Here is a 16,133-nt window from a genome sequence, read left to right as displayed (position 1 = left end):
TCCAATATAAAATAAAAATTAAAAATACTAGCTACACAAGGACCTACAGTATAGCACAGGGAACTGTATTACTTTCCATTATAGGTTCTTACAAGATAATCTGAAAAAATAACTGAAGCTTTGCTGTACGCCTGCAACTAACACAATATTGTAACTCAACCACACTTCGATAAAAAAAATTATAAGAACAACAACAACAAAAGGCAGGTCTGTAACCTTCGTTAAGCCACGTGCATTTATTTCCTTGTGGTAACTGCTTTCTGGGAACAAATCCCCTTCTCTGGCATCACCCAACGTAAAGCTCTAATTTCAGTAGTATTGTTGTTGTTGGATTTCTACAGGTGTGGCCTTTTCTCATCTATTCCATTCTTGTGTCTTTTTTTGGTGTATTTTTCCAGGCCAACAGCATGGAAGTCAAGGTAGTCACAGTTTAGTCACCTGGGAAACCCTAAGTTTCGAGCAACAGGTATCTTCCTTTCATCTTGGGGATGGAATGACGTGCTGGTACGGAGCTAAGGCTCTACAGCAGATGGTCCTCTGGCCCCACTCCCTTCCTTCTTGCTGTATCCACGCATTTTGTTTGCTATATAACCTTGCAGGCCTCTCATTGTGACTCCAGGCTCACTCGTGGGAATGGGTTTGGCCAATGGCACGTCAGCTAACGTGACAAAGACAGGCTTGCAAAGCGTGTGGGCAACTGGGCCCAGCCATCTGCCTTCACCTCCGCAGTCCCCTGGAGAACATGCTTGAGGTAGATTGCAGGAGAGAGCTGTCCAGCAGTGGAGATGCGCCAGTTACCAGCCTGAGCTACGAGGGAGCCTAACCAACACCAGCAGGTTAGCTGACCCCCAGCTGACTCCAGATGCACAAACGGTAAGAACTAGACCTGTACGGGGTGGAGTCCCGGTTCTGTTTCTCTATCTTCATTTCTCTCCGTCTCCCCTTCCTCACTCAACTCTCTAGCCAGGCTTAATTAGATGAGATCTCCCACTGCACCCTGCCACCTTCTGTCTCTATAGGTTTGCTTAAATTAACATGGCTGGCTGCTATGCCTTCACTGTACTGATAGGTACCCACTCTCTTTCAAGACTTAGTGATCACTTGCCCCAAGACCTTTTGGTTGTACCATCTCTGCCCTCTCTATGCCTTCTTGCCAAAGCTGTTCTCAACGTTTCCTGATTTTCCCTTTTGCTCCAAAATTACACATTCTTAGAAGATTGTAATAAAAGCTAAGTAAGATTTTTAAGAAAAGCTTCCAAGGCAGGCTGATTAAGGAGTGAAAGGTCAGAGGGGTCAGGAGGGGAAGCTGGGAAAAGGGGATATAGGGAGGGGGGGGCCATTTGTTGGTATGAGTCACTTATACTTTAGCCCCTTAGAGGTGTGGGTCTTTCTGCATCACTCTTTTAATTACTCCTAAATCAAATTTCTACTTGAAGCGTCATGTGCCTCAGAATTACTTGTGCTAGGAAAGAACAGTGTAGTTACAGAAAGGTTTATATAATGAAAGCAAGGTTGGTATGGATTTATTCAAAACATTTCTTTGTTGAAAAGTGACTGCTATTCTATCCTCTTCTACTTTGGCATATTCTATTTTTATTTGCTAAAGAAGCTTTCCAACTTGCTCCCCTAAAAATACATTTCTTCTCGTCCTTTGCCATGTACTTAATTCAGATAACTGCAGGGTGAGAGGGAGTGCTCCCTCTATTATCATCACATTGTCTCCGATACGGAGTATCTCATGGGCCCCAGTGAGAGAGGGGCTTCTCTGTGTTTCAAATAAGGTCTAAAATTTTCCTAGGTGGGGAACAATTGTTAATATTTCAGAAGATGGCCCTGCTCGCCTCTGAAATCCTTTAAAAATAGATTCCGGAGACAAGATGGCAGAGGAGAAGAACTTGAGCTCACCTCCTCTCATGAAAACACCCAAATCAAAACTGCTGAACAACCACTGACAGACATAAAAGACTAGGACCTACCAAAAAAGATATTCTACATCCAAAGACAGAAGAAGCCACAACAAGACAGTAGGAGGGGTGCTTCTGCGATATAATCAAATCCCATGCCCGCCAGATGGGTGACCCAGAAAATGGAAAATCATTATATCGCAGAGGTTCTCTTACAGAAGTAAGTGTTCTGAGCCCCACTTCAGGCTCCCCAGCCTGCGGGGTCTGGCATCAGGAGGAGGAGCCCCCAGAGCATTTGGCTTTGAAGACCAGTAGGGCTTGATTGAGTGCAGGAGCCCCACAGGACAGGTGGAAACAGACTCCACTCTTGGAGGGCACACATGAGGCTTCCTGTGAACTGGGACCCAGGGCAAAGCAGTGACTCGACAGGAGCCTGGGTCAGACCTACCTGTGGGTCTTGGAGGGTCTCCTAGGGAGTTGGCTGGGGCTCACTGTAGGGGCAAGGGCCAGAGGCCCCAGGAAATACTCATCGGCGTATGCTCTCCCGGAGATCGCCATTCTGGCACCGAGACCTTGCCCCCCCCCCGCCCCCCACCACCGCCTGGGTCCAGTGCTGGTACACCTCAGGCCAAACAATGAACAGGGTGGGAACACAGACCCACCCATCAGCAGACAGTCTGCCTGAAGTCGTCCTGAGCACAGTCTCCCCTAAATGCACCTCTTGACATGGCCCTGCCCACCAGGGGGCAGGCAACAGTCCCTCCCACCAGGAAGCCTGCACAAGCCTCTGGACCAATCTCACCCACCAGGGTGCGGACACCAGAAGAAAGAGGGGACTACAAACGTGCAGCCTGAGAAACAGAGACCACAAACACAGACAGTTACACAAAATGAGACGGCAGAGAAGTATATTCCAGACAAAGGAACAAGCTAAAACCCCAGAAGAACAACTAAGTGAAGTGGAGGTAGGTAATCTACCTGAAGAAGAATGCAGAGTAATGAATTAAAAAAGAAAAAGCAATGCAAACACAACACTAAAGACAGTCATCAAATCACAAGAGAAGCGAACAAAAGAGGAAGGGAAGAAAAAAGAAAGACTTACAAAAACAAATCCAAAACAATGAACAAGATGGCAGTAAGAACATACATATTGATAATTACCTGAAATGTAAAAGGATTAAATACTCTGACCAAAAGACATAAACTGGCTGAACGGATACAAAAATAAATCCCGTCTATGTGCTGTCTACAAGAGACCCACTTCAGACCTAGGGACACATACAGACTGAAAGTGAGAAGATGGAAAAAGGTATTCTATGCAAACGGAAATCAAAAGAAAGCTGGAGTAGCAATACTCATGTCTGTCAGACAAAATAGGCTTTAAAATCAAGACTGTTACAAGAGACAAAGAAGGACACTATATATATGCAGTGATCAAAGGATCAAGCCATGAAGAGGATAAAACAATTGTAAATGTATATGCACCCAACAAAGGAGTACCTCAGTATATAAGGCAAATGCTAACAGCCATAAAAGGAGAAATCAACAGTAACACAGTAATAGTGGGGGACTTTAACACCCCACTTACATCAACGGACAGATCATCCAGACAGCAAATCAATAAGGAAACACAGGCCTTAAATGACACATGACACCAGATGGACTTACTTGATATTTATATAACATTCCATCTGAAAGCAGCAGAATACACATTCTTCTCAAAGGCACATATAACATTCTCCAGGAGAGATCACAATGCTGTCACAAAGCGAGCCTCGGTAAATTTAAGAAAATTGAACTCGTATCAAGCATCTTCTCCAACTACAGCGCTATCAGATTAGAAATCAACTACAAAAAAAACAACAACTGTAAAAAACACAAACACGTGGAGGTGAAACAATATGCTACTAACCAACCAATGGATCACTGAAGAAATCAAAGAAGAAATGAAAAAATACCTAGAGACAAACGAAAGCCTGATGACCCAAGACCTACGGGACACAGCAAAAGCGACTGTAAGAGGGAAGTTTATAGCAATACTATCTTACCTCAGGAAACAAGAAAAATCTCAAATAAACAACTTAACCTTATGCCTAAAGCAACTAGAGAAAGAAGAAGAGACAAAACCCAAAGTTAGTAGAAGGAAAGAAACCCTAAAGATCAGAGCAGAAAGAAATGAGATAGAGACAAAGAATACGTAAACAAAATTGATAAATCTTTAGCCAGACTCATCAAGAAAAAAAAGGGAGAAGGCTCTAATCCATAAAATTAGAAATGAAAAAGTTGAAGTTACAACAGGCACCACAGAAATACAAAGGATCATGAGAGATTACTACAAGCAACTCTACGCCAATAAAATGGACAATCTAGAAGAAATGGACAAATTCGTAGAAAGGTACAATCTCCCAAGACTGAACCAAGCAGAAATAGAAACTGTGAACAGACCAATCACAGGTACTGACATTGAAAATGGACTTTTGTTTGTTGGGAGTTTTTAAATCACAAGAGCAGATGGCTTCACAGGCGAATTCTACCAAGCATTTAGAGAAGAGTTAACACCTATCATTCTGAAACTATTCCAAGAAAATCGCAGAGGAGGGAACACCCCCAAACTCATTCTACGAGGCCACCATCACCCTGATACCAAGACCAAACAAAGATAGCACAAAAAAAGAAAATTACAGGCCAATATCCCTGAAGAATACAGATGCAAAATTCCTCAACATAATACTAGCAAACCGAACCCGACAATACAGTAAAAGGATCATACACCGTGATCAAGTGGGATTCATCCCAGGGATGCAAGGATTCTTCAGTATCCGCAAATCAACCAGTGTGATACACCAAATCAACAAATTGAAGAATAAAAACCATGTGATCATCTCAATAGATGCAGAAAAAGCTTCTGACAAAATTCAACATTCATTTATGATAAAAAAACCTCTCCAGAAAGTGGGCACAGAGCCTCAACATAATAAAGACCATACATGACAAACCCACAGCTAACATGATACTCAACAGTGAAAAGCCGAAAGCATTTCCTCTAAGATCAGGAACAAGACAAGGATGCCCAGTCCCACCACTTTTCTTCAACATAGCTTTGGAAGTCCTAGCCTTGGCAATCAGAGAAGAAAAAGAAATAAAAGGAATCCCAATTGGAAAAGAAGTAAAACTGCCACTGTTTACAGAGGACACGATACTATACATAGAAAATCCTAAAGATGCTACCAGAAAACTACTTGAGCTCGTCAATGAATCTGGTAAAGTTGCAGCTTATAGAATTAATACACAGAAATCTCTTGCATTTCTATATGTTAACGATGACAGGTCAGAAAGAGAAATTAAGGAAACGATCCCATTTACCATCACATCGAAAAGAATAAAATTCCTAAGAATAAACCTACCCAAGGAGCCAAAATACCTGTACTCGAAAACTATAAGATGCTGATGAAAGAAACTGAAGGTGACACACACAGATGGAAAGGAATTGGAAAAATCAATATTGTTCTTGAATTGGAAGAATCAATATTGTCAAAATGAGTATACTACCTAAGGCAAGCTACAGATTCAATGCAATCCCTATTAAATTACCAATGGCATTTTCCACAGAACTAGAGCAAAAAAATTTTACATTTGTGTGGAAACACAAAAAACCCCGAATAGCCAAAGCAATCCTGAGAAAGGAAAACAGAGCTGGAGGAATCAGGCTCCTTGACTACAAAGCTACAGTCATCAAAACAGTATGGCATTGGCAGAGAAACAGAAATATAGATCAGTGGGACAGGATAGAAAGTCCAGAAATAAACCCATGCACCTATGGTCAACTAATCTATGTCAAAGGAGGCAAGGATATACAATGCAGAAGAGACAGCCTCTTCAATAAGTGTTGCAGGGAAAACTGGACAGCTACATGTTGAAGAATGAAACGAGAACATTCTCTAACACTATACACAAAAATGAACTCAAGATGGATTAAAGACCTAAATGTAAGACCAGATACTATAAAACTCTCGGAGGAAAATATAGGCAGAACAATCTTTGCATAAATTGCAACAATATCTTTTTGGATCCACCTCCTGGAGTAATGAAAATAAAACCAAAAATAAACAAATGGGACCTAATTAAACTTCAAAGCTTTTGCACAGCAAAGGAAACCATCAACAAAACAGAAGGACAACCCACAAAATGGGAGAAAATATTTGCAAACAAAGCAACTGGCAAAGGATTAATCTCCACAATATACAAAAGCAGCTCATGCAGCTCAATATCAAAAAAACAACCCAGTGAACAAACGGGCAGAAGATCTAAAGAGACATTTCTCCAAAGAAGACATACAGATGGCCAAAAAGCACGTGAAAAGATGCTCAACATCACTAATTATTAGAGAAATGCAAATCAAAACGACCATGAGGTATCAGCTCACACGGCTCAGAATGGCCATCATTAAAAAATCTACAAACCATAAATGCTGGAGAGGGTGTGGAGAGAAGGGAACCCTCCTATGCTGTTGGTGGGAATGTAAATTGGTACAAGCATTATGGAGAACAGTATGGAGGTTCCCGAGAAGAACTTAAAATAGAACTATACCATATGATCCAGCAATCCCACTCCTGGGCATATATCCAGAGAAAACCATAATTTGAAAAGATACATGCACCCCAGTGTTCACTGCAGCACCATTTACAATAGCCAAAGCGCGGAAGCAACCTAAATATGTCCACCGACAGAGGAGTGAATAAAGAAGATGTGGTACATATACACAATGGAACAGTACTCAGACATAAAAAGGAATGAAATAATGCCACTTGCAGCAACATGGAGGGACCTCGAGATGCTCATACTAAGCAAAGTAAGCCAGACAGAGAAAAACAAATACCACGTGATATCACTTATATGTGGAATCTAAACTATGACACAAATGAACTTCTCTAAGAATCAGAAACAGACTGACACAGAGAACAGACTTGTGGTTGCCAAGTGGGGGTGGGGGCAGGGTAGGGATGGAGTGGGAGTTTGGGACTAGCAGATGCAAACTAGTACATACAGAATGGATAAACAACAAGGTCCTATTGTATAGCACAGGGAACTGTATTCACTATCCTGTAATAACCAGTCATAAAAAAGAACGAAATAATGCCATTTGCAGCAACATGGATGGACCTAGAGATTATCATCCTAAGTGACGTAAGTCAGAAAGACAAGTACCCTGTGATATCACTTCTATGTGGAATCTAAAAAAAAAGATACCAATGAACTTGTGTACAGAACAGAAACAGACTCACAGACTTCAAAAACAAACTTATGGTTACCAAAGGGGAGAGGTCGGGGGAGGGATAGATTAGGAGTTTGGGATTAACATCTACACACTACTATATACACAACGGATAACCAACAAGGGCCTACTGTACAGCACAGGGAACTCTAGTCACTATTCTCTAATAAACTATATGAGAAAAGAATCTATAAAGTAATGGATATACGTATCTGTATAACTGAATCACTTTGCTATACACCCGAAACTAACACAACACTGTAAGTAAGTCAACTATACTCTGATATGAAATAAAAACTAAAATAAAGTGACATAGACCCAAGGTTAATAACAACAAAAAAATTCTGAAGTAACACTCAGAAAAGAAAACTTAATGTATGATATAATGACTAAACCATATAACTCCCACCCAGAAAGTGCTGTTAACCCCATGATCTCCCCATGTTTTTCCAGGGGTGCTACTGCCCTCCCATCCCAGAGGCAACCATCATCCTGACTTTTATTTATAGTTTTTACACCTATGTATACATCTCTAAACACAAGAGCTTTTTAATCTTTAACTTACGTACAAACAGACTCCTAGCGCATTCATCCTTTTGTTTCCCGATTCCTTTAACAATATTTTTTTAAGAGCCGTCCATGTGGTTTGCTAGAGATTAAGAATTTTCAACGCCATCTGGCCTGTTATTTTTCCTAGCACAGTAGGAGTGAGTGCTACCATCTTCTTGGTTAGGAAAGACAAGCCGATAAATATCGTGTACTCTTTCCGTCCTCGTCTTCCCTTGATATTTAAATTGAGAAATGCAATCGATCTGAGAACAGTCACCAAACAGAGAAGTCAAGAGGGCGTGCGATACTCACTCACGACATTGGCTTGTCCGGTGAATATGGTGTACTGGAGCTCGTAGGAAACCACACTGAATTCGTCATCGGAGGTCCAGTGAACGGTGATGGTGTCATAGGAAGCCGTGCAGAGCTCTTCTCTAATTGTGGGAGGGTTGGGAGCTGTGGGGAGCAAGACGGTCATCAGCAGAGAAGCAGACACCTCTGGGATACATTTCAAAGGAGATGTTTGACAGTCAAAGCAGGCCTTTTAAAACATATCCATCAGAACTATCTGAGAGATGACGATGCCAATCCAAAGAACATTTGCTTGGCTGGTTATGTCACTGTGATTTTTCCCAGGTAGTGTGACTTCAGCCAGCCAGTATCTTCTCTCTATTTATCATGAAAGCATGTTCAGAAGGGTAAGCAAACGAACTCTCTTATTCGTGAAAGAAAACATGTCAAACAAAAAGTAAACAAAGATGAACTCTTGTCATTTCATCCCCATTGTGGGGATGGCAAACTTTTTCGGTAAAGAGCTAGATGGTAAATATTTTAGGCTTTGTGGGTCCTCTGGTCTCTGTTGCAACTACTCAACTCTGCCTCTGTACCGTGAAAGCAGCCAGAGACAATGTGTACTCAAGCAGACCTGGCCAGGTTCCAGTAGAACTTTGTTTACAAAAACAAGTGAGGACCAGATTTGGCCTGTGAGCCAGTTAGCCAACCTCTGAGCTACAAGATGCCACGTATTTTTATATTCAGGCGCCCAACTGCAAAAATACTGATGTTTGTTATCCCATAACGTATCAGTCAGATAAGTGTCTGAAAATTTTCTTTCATTACATGTTTTGAGGCCTTATAAAAATGTATTAGTGTGATTCAGTTTTCTTCTCATTTTTCAGTTGATAGGTGGTATGTCAAATTACGAACATGATTGCCAATCAGTCATATCTAAGAAGTACATTTTCCTTCCTCAAGAAAAACAGGATGCCTTGGCATTTGATTAACTTATCGTTGGGGAAGGCTGCTGTTTTATGTCTTGAACACATTCTGGAGTGGAGAAGTCTAAATCCTACCCAAATGATGATTTTAAGTGGACTTCTACTGGACTGATTTCAATAACTGCTTTTATGAGACGAGTCTGTGAGCAAGAAAAAGCCTAGGCAGTGAGTGCTTTGCACCGGCAATAATATTTTACAGCAGGAGCTGGCAAGCTATGGCTATGGGCCAAATCTGGCCCACGGCCTGTTTTTGTAAATAAAGTTTTATTGGAACACAGCCAGGCTCATTCACTTATGGACTGTCTCTGGCTGCCTTTGTGCAATAGCAGAATTGAGTAGTTGCAACCATATGTCCTGCAAAGACTAAAATATTTACCATCTGGCCCTTTACAGTCAGCGTTTGCCGAGCCCCGGTTTAAAGCGTCGATCCAGGCCTTTTCTTCCATTCTTCTGTACACCAGAACCTAACTTCAAAACGAGAAAATATATCTGCGTCCGACAGATGAGCAACGTTTGCTTACACTATTAGAGAACGCTTTCCTGCGTGAAACTTTGATGAGGATGGATTAGTCCTAAAGAAACCCCAAGAGGGAGGAAAGTTGATGAAAATGGTAAAATTTAAAACTTGAATTGTTTTAGTACTCTGCACTTTGCCACTTGACGATACATGCGGGACACATATCGTACGAAGCAAGTCCCTTTTACATCTGTGGCATAAAGTCAGTTAGCCCAGCTCAGTCTATTGATACTGAATTCCACAGACATTATTGCAGCAGCCACTGCGTCACGGTGTGCATTAAGGGATACTACACAGCCATAAAATGAAATAATGCCATGTGCCGTGGACTTGGAGATCATCATATTAAGTGAAGTAAGTCAGGCAGACAAAGACAAATACCATATGATACCACTTACATGTGGAATCTAAAATATGACACAGATGAACTTATCTATGAAAGAGAAACAGACTCACAGACACAGAGAACAGACTTGTGCTGGCCAAGGGGGAGGGGAGGTGCGGGAGGGATGGATTGGGAGTTTGGGACTAGCAGATGCAAACTATTATATATAGAATGAATAAACAGCAAGGTGCTACTGTATAGCACAGGGAACCATATTCAGTATCCTGTGATAAACCATAATGGAAAAGAATATGAAAAAGAATATATTGGGTTGGCTAAAAAGTTCATTTGGGTTTTGCCGGAAGCTTGTGTATACTATATATATATATATATATATATATATATGTATGTATGTATAACTGAATCACTTTGCTGTACACCTGAAACTAACACAACATTGTAAATCACCTATACTTCAACAAAGTAAATTAAAAAAAAGAGATAACTTGAAAAAGAAAGTTGTGCATCAAGATAGAAGGGCTCTACAGAGCCTTAAAGCATTCTTTCTGGAATATGACTTCATGCATCTGTCTCCTGAAATATCCACATGCAAGATTTAGTGTCAACAAAAACAGAAATATAGATCAATGGAACAGGATAGAAAGCCCAGAGAGAAACCCACGCACCTACGGTCACCTTATCTTTGATAAAGGAGGCAGGAATATACAGTGGAGAAAAGACAGCCTCTTCAATAGGTGGTGCTGGGAAAACTGGACAGCGACATGGAAGAGAATGAAATTAGAACACTCCCTGACACCGTACACAAAAATAAACTCCAAATGGATTAAAGACCTAAATGTAAGGCCAGGCACTATAAAACTTAGAGGAAAACATAGGCAGAACACTCTATGACATAAATCACAGCAAGATCCTTTCTGACCCACCTCCTCGAGAAATGGAAATAAAAACAAAAATAAGCAAATGGGGCCTAATGAAACTTCAAAGCTTTTGCACAGCAAAGGAAACCATAAACAAGACCAAAAGACAACCCTCAGAATGGGAGAAAATATTTGCACATGAAGCCAAGAATTAATCTCCAAAATATACAAGCAGCTCATGCAGCTCAATATCAAAAGAACCACCCAATCCAAAAATACGCAGAAGCCCTAAACGGACATTTCTCCAAAGAAGATATACAGCTTGCCAACAAACACATGAAAGGATGCTCAGCATTGCCACTCATTAGAGAAGTGCAAATCAAAACTACAATGAGGTGGGCTTCCCTGGTGGCGCAGTGGTTGAGAGTCCCCCTGCCGATGCAGGGGACACGGGTTCATGCCCCGGTCCGGGAAGATCCCACATGCCACGGAGCCGGTGGGCCCGTGAGCCATGGCCGCTGAGCCTGCGCGTCCGGAGCCTGTGCTCCGCAACGGGAGAGGCCGCAGCAGTGAGAGGCCCGCGTACCGCCAAAAAACAAAAACAAAAACAAAAACAAACACAAAACTACAATGAGGTATCACCTCACACCGGTCAGAATGGCCATCATCAAAAAATCTACAAACAGTAAATGCTGGAGAGGGTGTGGAGAAAAGGGAACCCTCTTGCATTGTTGGTGGGAATGTAAATTGATACAGCCACTGTGGAGAACAGTATGGAGGTGCCTTAAAGAACTAAAAAGAGAACTACCATACGACCCAGCAATCCCAGTACTGGGCACATACCCTGAGAAAACCATAATTCAAAAAGAGTCATGCACCACAATGTTCACTGCAGCTCTATTTACAATAGCCGGGACATGGAAGCAACCTAAGTGTCCATCGACAGATGAATGGATAAAGAAGATGTGGCACATATATACAATGGAATATTACTCAGCCATAAAAAGAAACGAAATTGAAGTTATTTGTAGTGAGGTGGATGGACCTAGAGTCTGTCATACAGAGTGAAGTAAGTCAGAAGGAGAAAAACAAATACCGTGTGCTAACACATATATATGGAATCTAAGGGGGAAAAAAAAGGTTCTGAAAAACCTAGGGGCAGGACAGGAATAAAGATGCAGACACAGAGAATGGGCTTGAGGACATGGGGAGGGGGAAGGGTAAGCTGGGACAAAGTGATAGAGTGGCATGGACATATATACACTACCAGATGTAAAACAGATAGCTAGTGGGAAGCAGCCGCATAGCACAGGGAGATCAGCTCGGTGCTTTGTGACCACCTAGAGGGGTGGGATAGAGAGGGTGGGAGACGCAAGAGGGAGGGGATGTGGAGACATATGTATACGTATAGCTGATTCACTTTGTTATATAGCAGAAGCTAACACAACATTGTAAAGCAATTATACTCCAATAAAGATGTTTAAAAAAAAAAGAACAGATAGAAAGCTTGGAAATAGACCCATGATACGTAGAACTTGACGTACAAAAAAGGCAGCACCACAAAGGTGGCAAAGCCATCTTCATGAGGAAAGAATAGATTGCTTAGAAATTATGTTGATAAAACTGGTTTAAAATATGACGAAAAATTCAGTTAAATCCCTACCTTACACTAAGTACAAAGGTGAACTTCAGAGAGCTTAAAGATATAAATGGAAAAGTAAAACAGTGAGGCTACTGGAAGAAGCAGAATATCTTTGTGACTCAGGATGGGGAAAGGTTTCTTTAACAAGATCCGAAAACAAAAACCTTAAATCACTAAGATGTATACTTTAAATATCTTACAATTTTATTTGTCGATTATACCTTAATAAAGCTGAAATTTTTTAAAAAATGAAAAAAATGGTAGAATTTATTAGTGAAAAACAAAGATTTAGTGCCATGTGCTGTGACTCGGATGAATAAGTGCTACCGATCGAGAGACGCCTTCCACGGAGGAGGCCCAGCTGCATCATAAACATGCTTATTACTGTCCGTGTGGTCCCTGTTAGTGTGGGATCACCCTGCATGGGTCAGTGGAGAAATATTTACTCTCCCGTCATCTAAACAGTTCATTGAATTATTTCTCCATCAACCAACGTAGAAAGATTTGGTTCTCTCTGCATCGCAATACATGATTAAATAAAAAGAACACTGTGTTTGAAATAGGCAGGTAACTGGGAGACACGTGGCAGGGGCTGTAATCAGGGAGGGAATGTCACCCCTCCGGGTTATTCACTTGACATACCATTTAGAGGCATGTCAGAGGCGAAAAAAAGAATCTTGTTTTCACAGCCAGGCAGACTAACCCTGTTTTGATTATAAAGCCAATGGGTTTGTCCTGAAAAGTCAATATCCAGCTTACAGTAAACGAGAACAGCAGCACACTGCCAGTTTCAATATTCATGCAGCTGGTATACCAGAGCTGTTATTTTCTTGCCTCTGTCATAAACAGGACACAAGAAATGGTGGGTTAATACTCCACAAACACTCCAGTTCCTGCTTACGAACGTCTGATAAACTATTTGGACTTGGCAGTATCAGCCGAGCATTGTATGTTATGGCCAGGATCGATGTTATGTCTAGAAATGGTCCAAATTTGTATCGGAGGGTGACAGCTAAGAAGGCGTAATAGCAGGTACCCCATATGGTCTTTAGTTTGGCATAAACAGCCATCGGGATGATATATGGCGTACACTCTACAAGTCAGTGCAAACCACTTTCACAGTTTCCCCTGCAGTCAGTACTCTGGCATTCACATAGAGATTAGAATGGGCATACGTTATTGAAATGCTCTTATTAAACAACTTTGGGGAAACGGGAAGGACATTCTCGACAATAAGACACTGATTCTGTGCAGAATGGCCACGTGCCCAGCCCAACATGTTTTGGCCTTCTCTGCCCTTGGGCGCGACCTTATGACATGGATCTAGCCTACAAGACACGAGTGGAAGTTTGCCACAAGACACGATGGATCTTCAGAGCAAGCTTTTGGTTTTCCTCATAAACAGACTTGGCTGACAGAGCTTTTGGTCATCATTTCCCATCTGTCCCTCTCTTTTTGTCTGTAACTTGGGCATAACGCTTGGAGGTGGAGTAGTTCTGCAGTCACGTGGCAAGACAATGACGGTGGCAGAGCACAAAAAGAGGAAGAGCCTGGGGTCCGACGTCATCACTGAACCGCTGCCCAGCCCTGGACGGCACCAGAAGCCTCTGTTCTCCTGTTTCTGTGATAGGAACACTGTCTGATGGGTTCAGTCACTGCTAACTGGATTTTCTGTTGCTGTGACCACACTCATTCCCAAATGATATAAGAAAACAGGAGATTTTTAATAGGATGCCATCATAGAAAGCATCTCCGCCCGAGAAAGGCTCACCTGCCTGGTCCAACACAGTAGCCACGAGCTCCGTGTGGCCCCTTACATTTCACCTTAATTAAAGTGAAACAAAAGTTAAAAACTCACTAACCACATTTCAGGTTTTCAACACAGCCCCACGTGGCTAGCAGGTATCCTACTGGACAGTGCAGAGTGTTTCTATCATCCTAGAAAGTTCTGTGGCATGGTGTTAGTTGAGGTAAATCTCAGAGTGAAAAGCTACATTCGTAAATAGTTGAAATCGAGTTTGGTTTCTTACTGGACGTGCTTTTTGAGTCAACTTATTTCTTCCTTCATAGGCATCGTATGGTGTGAAAGAATCACCTAAGATAAGAAGATGTTTCTGGGGTGACTCGCCTCCCTTTGCAAATGCACCAAGGCTAAAACCGGCACCTCGGGTCCAGGCAAAGAAAAACACTGATCTGGGTACAGTGCTCCTTGAACATAGAAATCCTTTGCTTTCTAGCCACAGACTGTAAAAATAAACATCACCCAATGCTCCGTCTCTCCTGCTTCCCCTTTCCCAACTGCTCTCCCACGAACACACATACACAATGAGGGTGGAGACACTGGTGCCGCGCTAAGTTAGGGATGTGGTCTCTTGAAAGTGGCACATTCTAAATTCAGTGCACAGCTGGCTTCACTGTAGACGCGGAGCTTCACTGAATTCCCCGCGGCCCCCGCGGCTCTGGATAACACAAATAAAGTCATCTAAACAGTCCACATTCTATGAGCGAATGTGGTCAGTTCTTGCCTTAGTGGTCGACGGCTAAGAAAAATTTGGAAGCACGGTTAGGAAAAGGAGTAGCCAGAGGTTTCTTTGATTATGGCTGCTTTCGTTTTTTAAGCTTGACCTCACCCCCCCACCCCCACCCCCCCAAAAAATGCCTATCAAAAAGCACAGAAGTGAAACGTGGCACCAGGAACACAAGTGTGATTTTTGGGACATCTGCCGTGGTGACCTTTGCCAAGACGAAATTGCGTCTTTTACTAGAAAGTAAGGAGGTCTTTGGAGTCTGTACAGACCTGAGCTAAATCCTAATTCTGCCTCTCCCTAGCTATCTGACCTCCAGCAAGATGGATGACCTCTTTCGTTTGCAAAATGAGGATTATAATACTTCACCTCAATTCGATGTTGGGAAGATTAAACAAACACAAAGAGCCAGGGCAGAGTAGATACCCCATTAGAGTCAGCTGCGAAGTTTTTCTCTGCCAAGGCACTGTGAGAGTCATCTGCCTTGCTGACATGAAATGGAAAACAGCCACGCTGCCCCATGTACCTCTCTGATGGCCAACAGAGGTATCATGTGTGGTACCCACACGCCGAGAGTGCGGGAAATGGTGGTCAACATGCTTTCAGTGACCGAGATTCTCTTTTTGCCTCTGTCCCCAGTTTAGCCTTGGACTGTATTATTTTGCTTGGAAAACAGACAAAGAAACAAACCAACCAAAGGAATACCAAAAATGTTTTACCAAAAATGTAATACCAAAAAATGATATTAGACTTCATTCCTAATGAAGTATCACTGAACGTACCCAGTATTAAAGAAAACACAAAAGACAATACCTGTAAGGTAATCCAGACATTCTAGCAATTTCTTCTCTCGGGAAAAATCTAAGGCAAAGGTGTCAAAGGTGTCGTTGAGGTTGATTTCAGGAATTAGCACCTGGGATGATGCCGTTGCCATGGAGACTCTGTAATTGAAACAAAACAACTTTTTAGAAATGTCAAGCTGGCTTTTACCATCACTGCATAGGAGTGAAAAAATAAAAGGAAAAGAAATATCATTAAGAAATCGTGGTTTTATAAAATTAATTTATTTTTGGCTGTGTTGGGTCTTCACTGCTGCGCGCGGGCTTTCTCTAGTTGCGGCGAGCGGGGGCTACTCTTCGTTGCGGTGCGTGGGCTTCTCATTGCGGTGGCTTCTCTTGCTGCGGAGCACAGGCTCCGGACGCGCAGGCTCAGCGGCCATGGCTCACGGGCCCAGCCGCTCCGCG

At 42.2% G+C, this 16,133-nt stretch overlaps 1 protein-coding gene across 4 annotated transcripts in view; it reads right to left on the bottom strand.

Moving 5' to 3' along the window:
* The window catches only part of MID1 (midline 1), a 649,032-nt gene that overhangs the window by 24,507 nt on the left and 608,392 nt on the right, over nt 1-16,133 (bottom strand). For all 4 annotated transcript variants that reach the window (XM_030845180.2, XM_060292841.1, XM_060292842.1 and 1 more), the window contains 2 exons: nt 15,703-15,830; nt 8,038-8,181 (listed from right to left, as the gene is read on the bottom strand). In XM_030845180.2, the coding sequence (XP_030701040.1) occupies nt 8,038-8,181; nt 15,703-15,830 (272 nt within the window). The remainder of the gene's footprint in view (nt 1-8,037; nt 8,182-15,702; nt 15,831-16,133) is intronic.

This window comes from Globicephala melas, chromosome X (genome assembly GCF_963455315.2).
Source record: "Globicephala melas chromosome X, mGloMel1.2, whole genome shotgun sequence".
NCBI classification, from domain to species: Eukaryota; Metazoa; Chordata; class Mammalia; order Artiodactyla; family Delphinidae; genus Globicephala; species Globicephala melas.
This window is presented reverse-complemented; position numbering and strand designations above follow the sequence as displayed.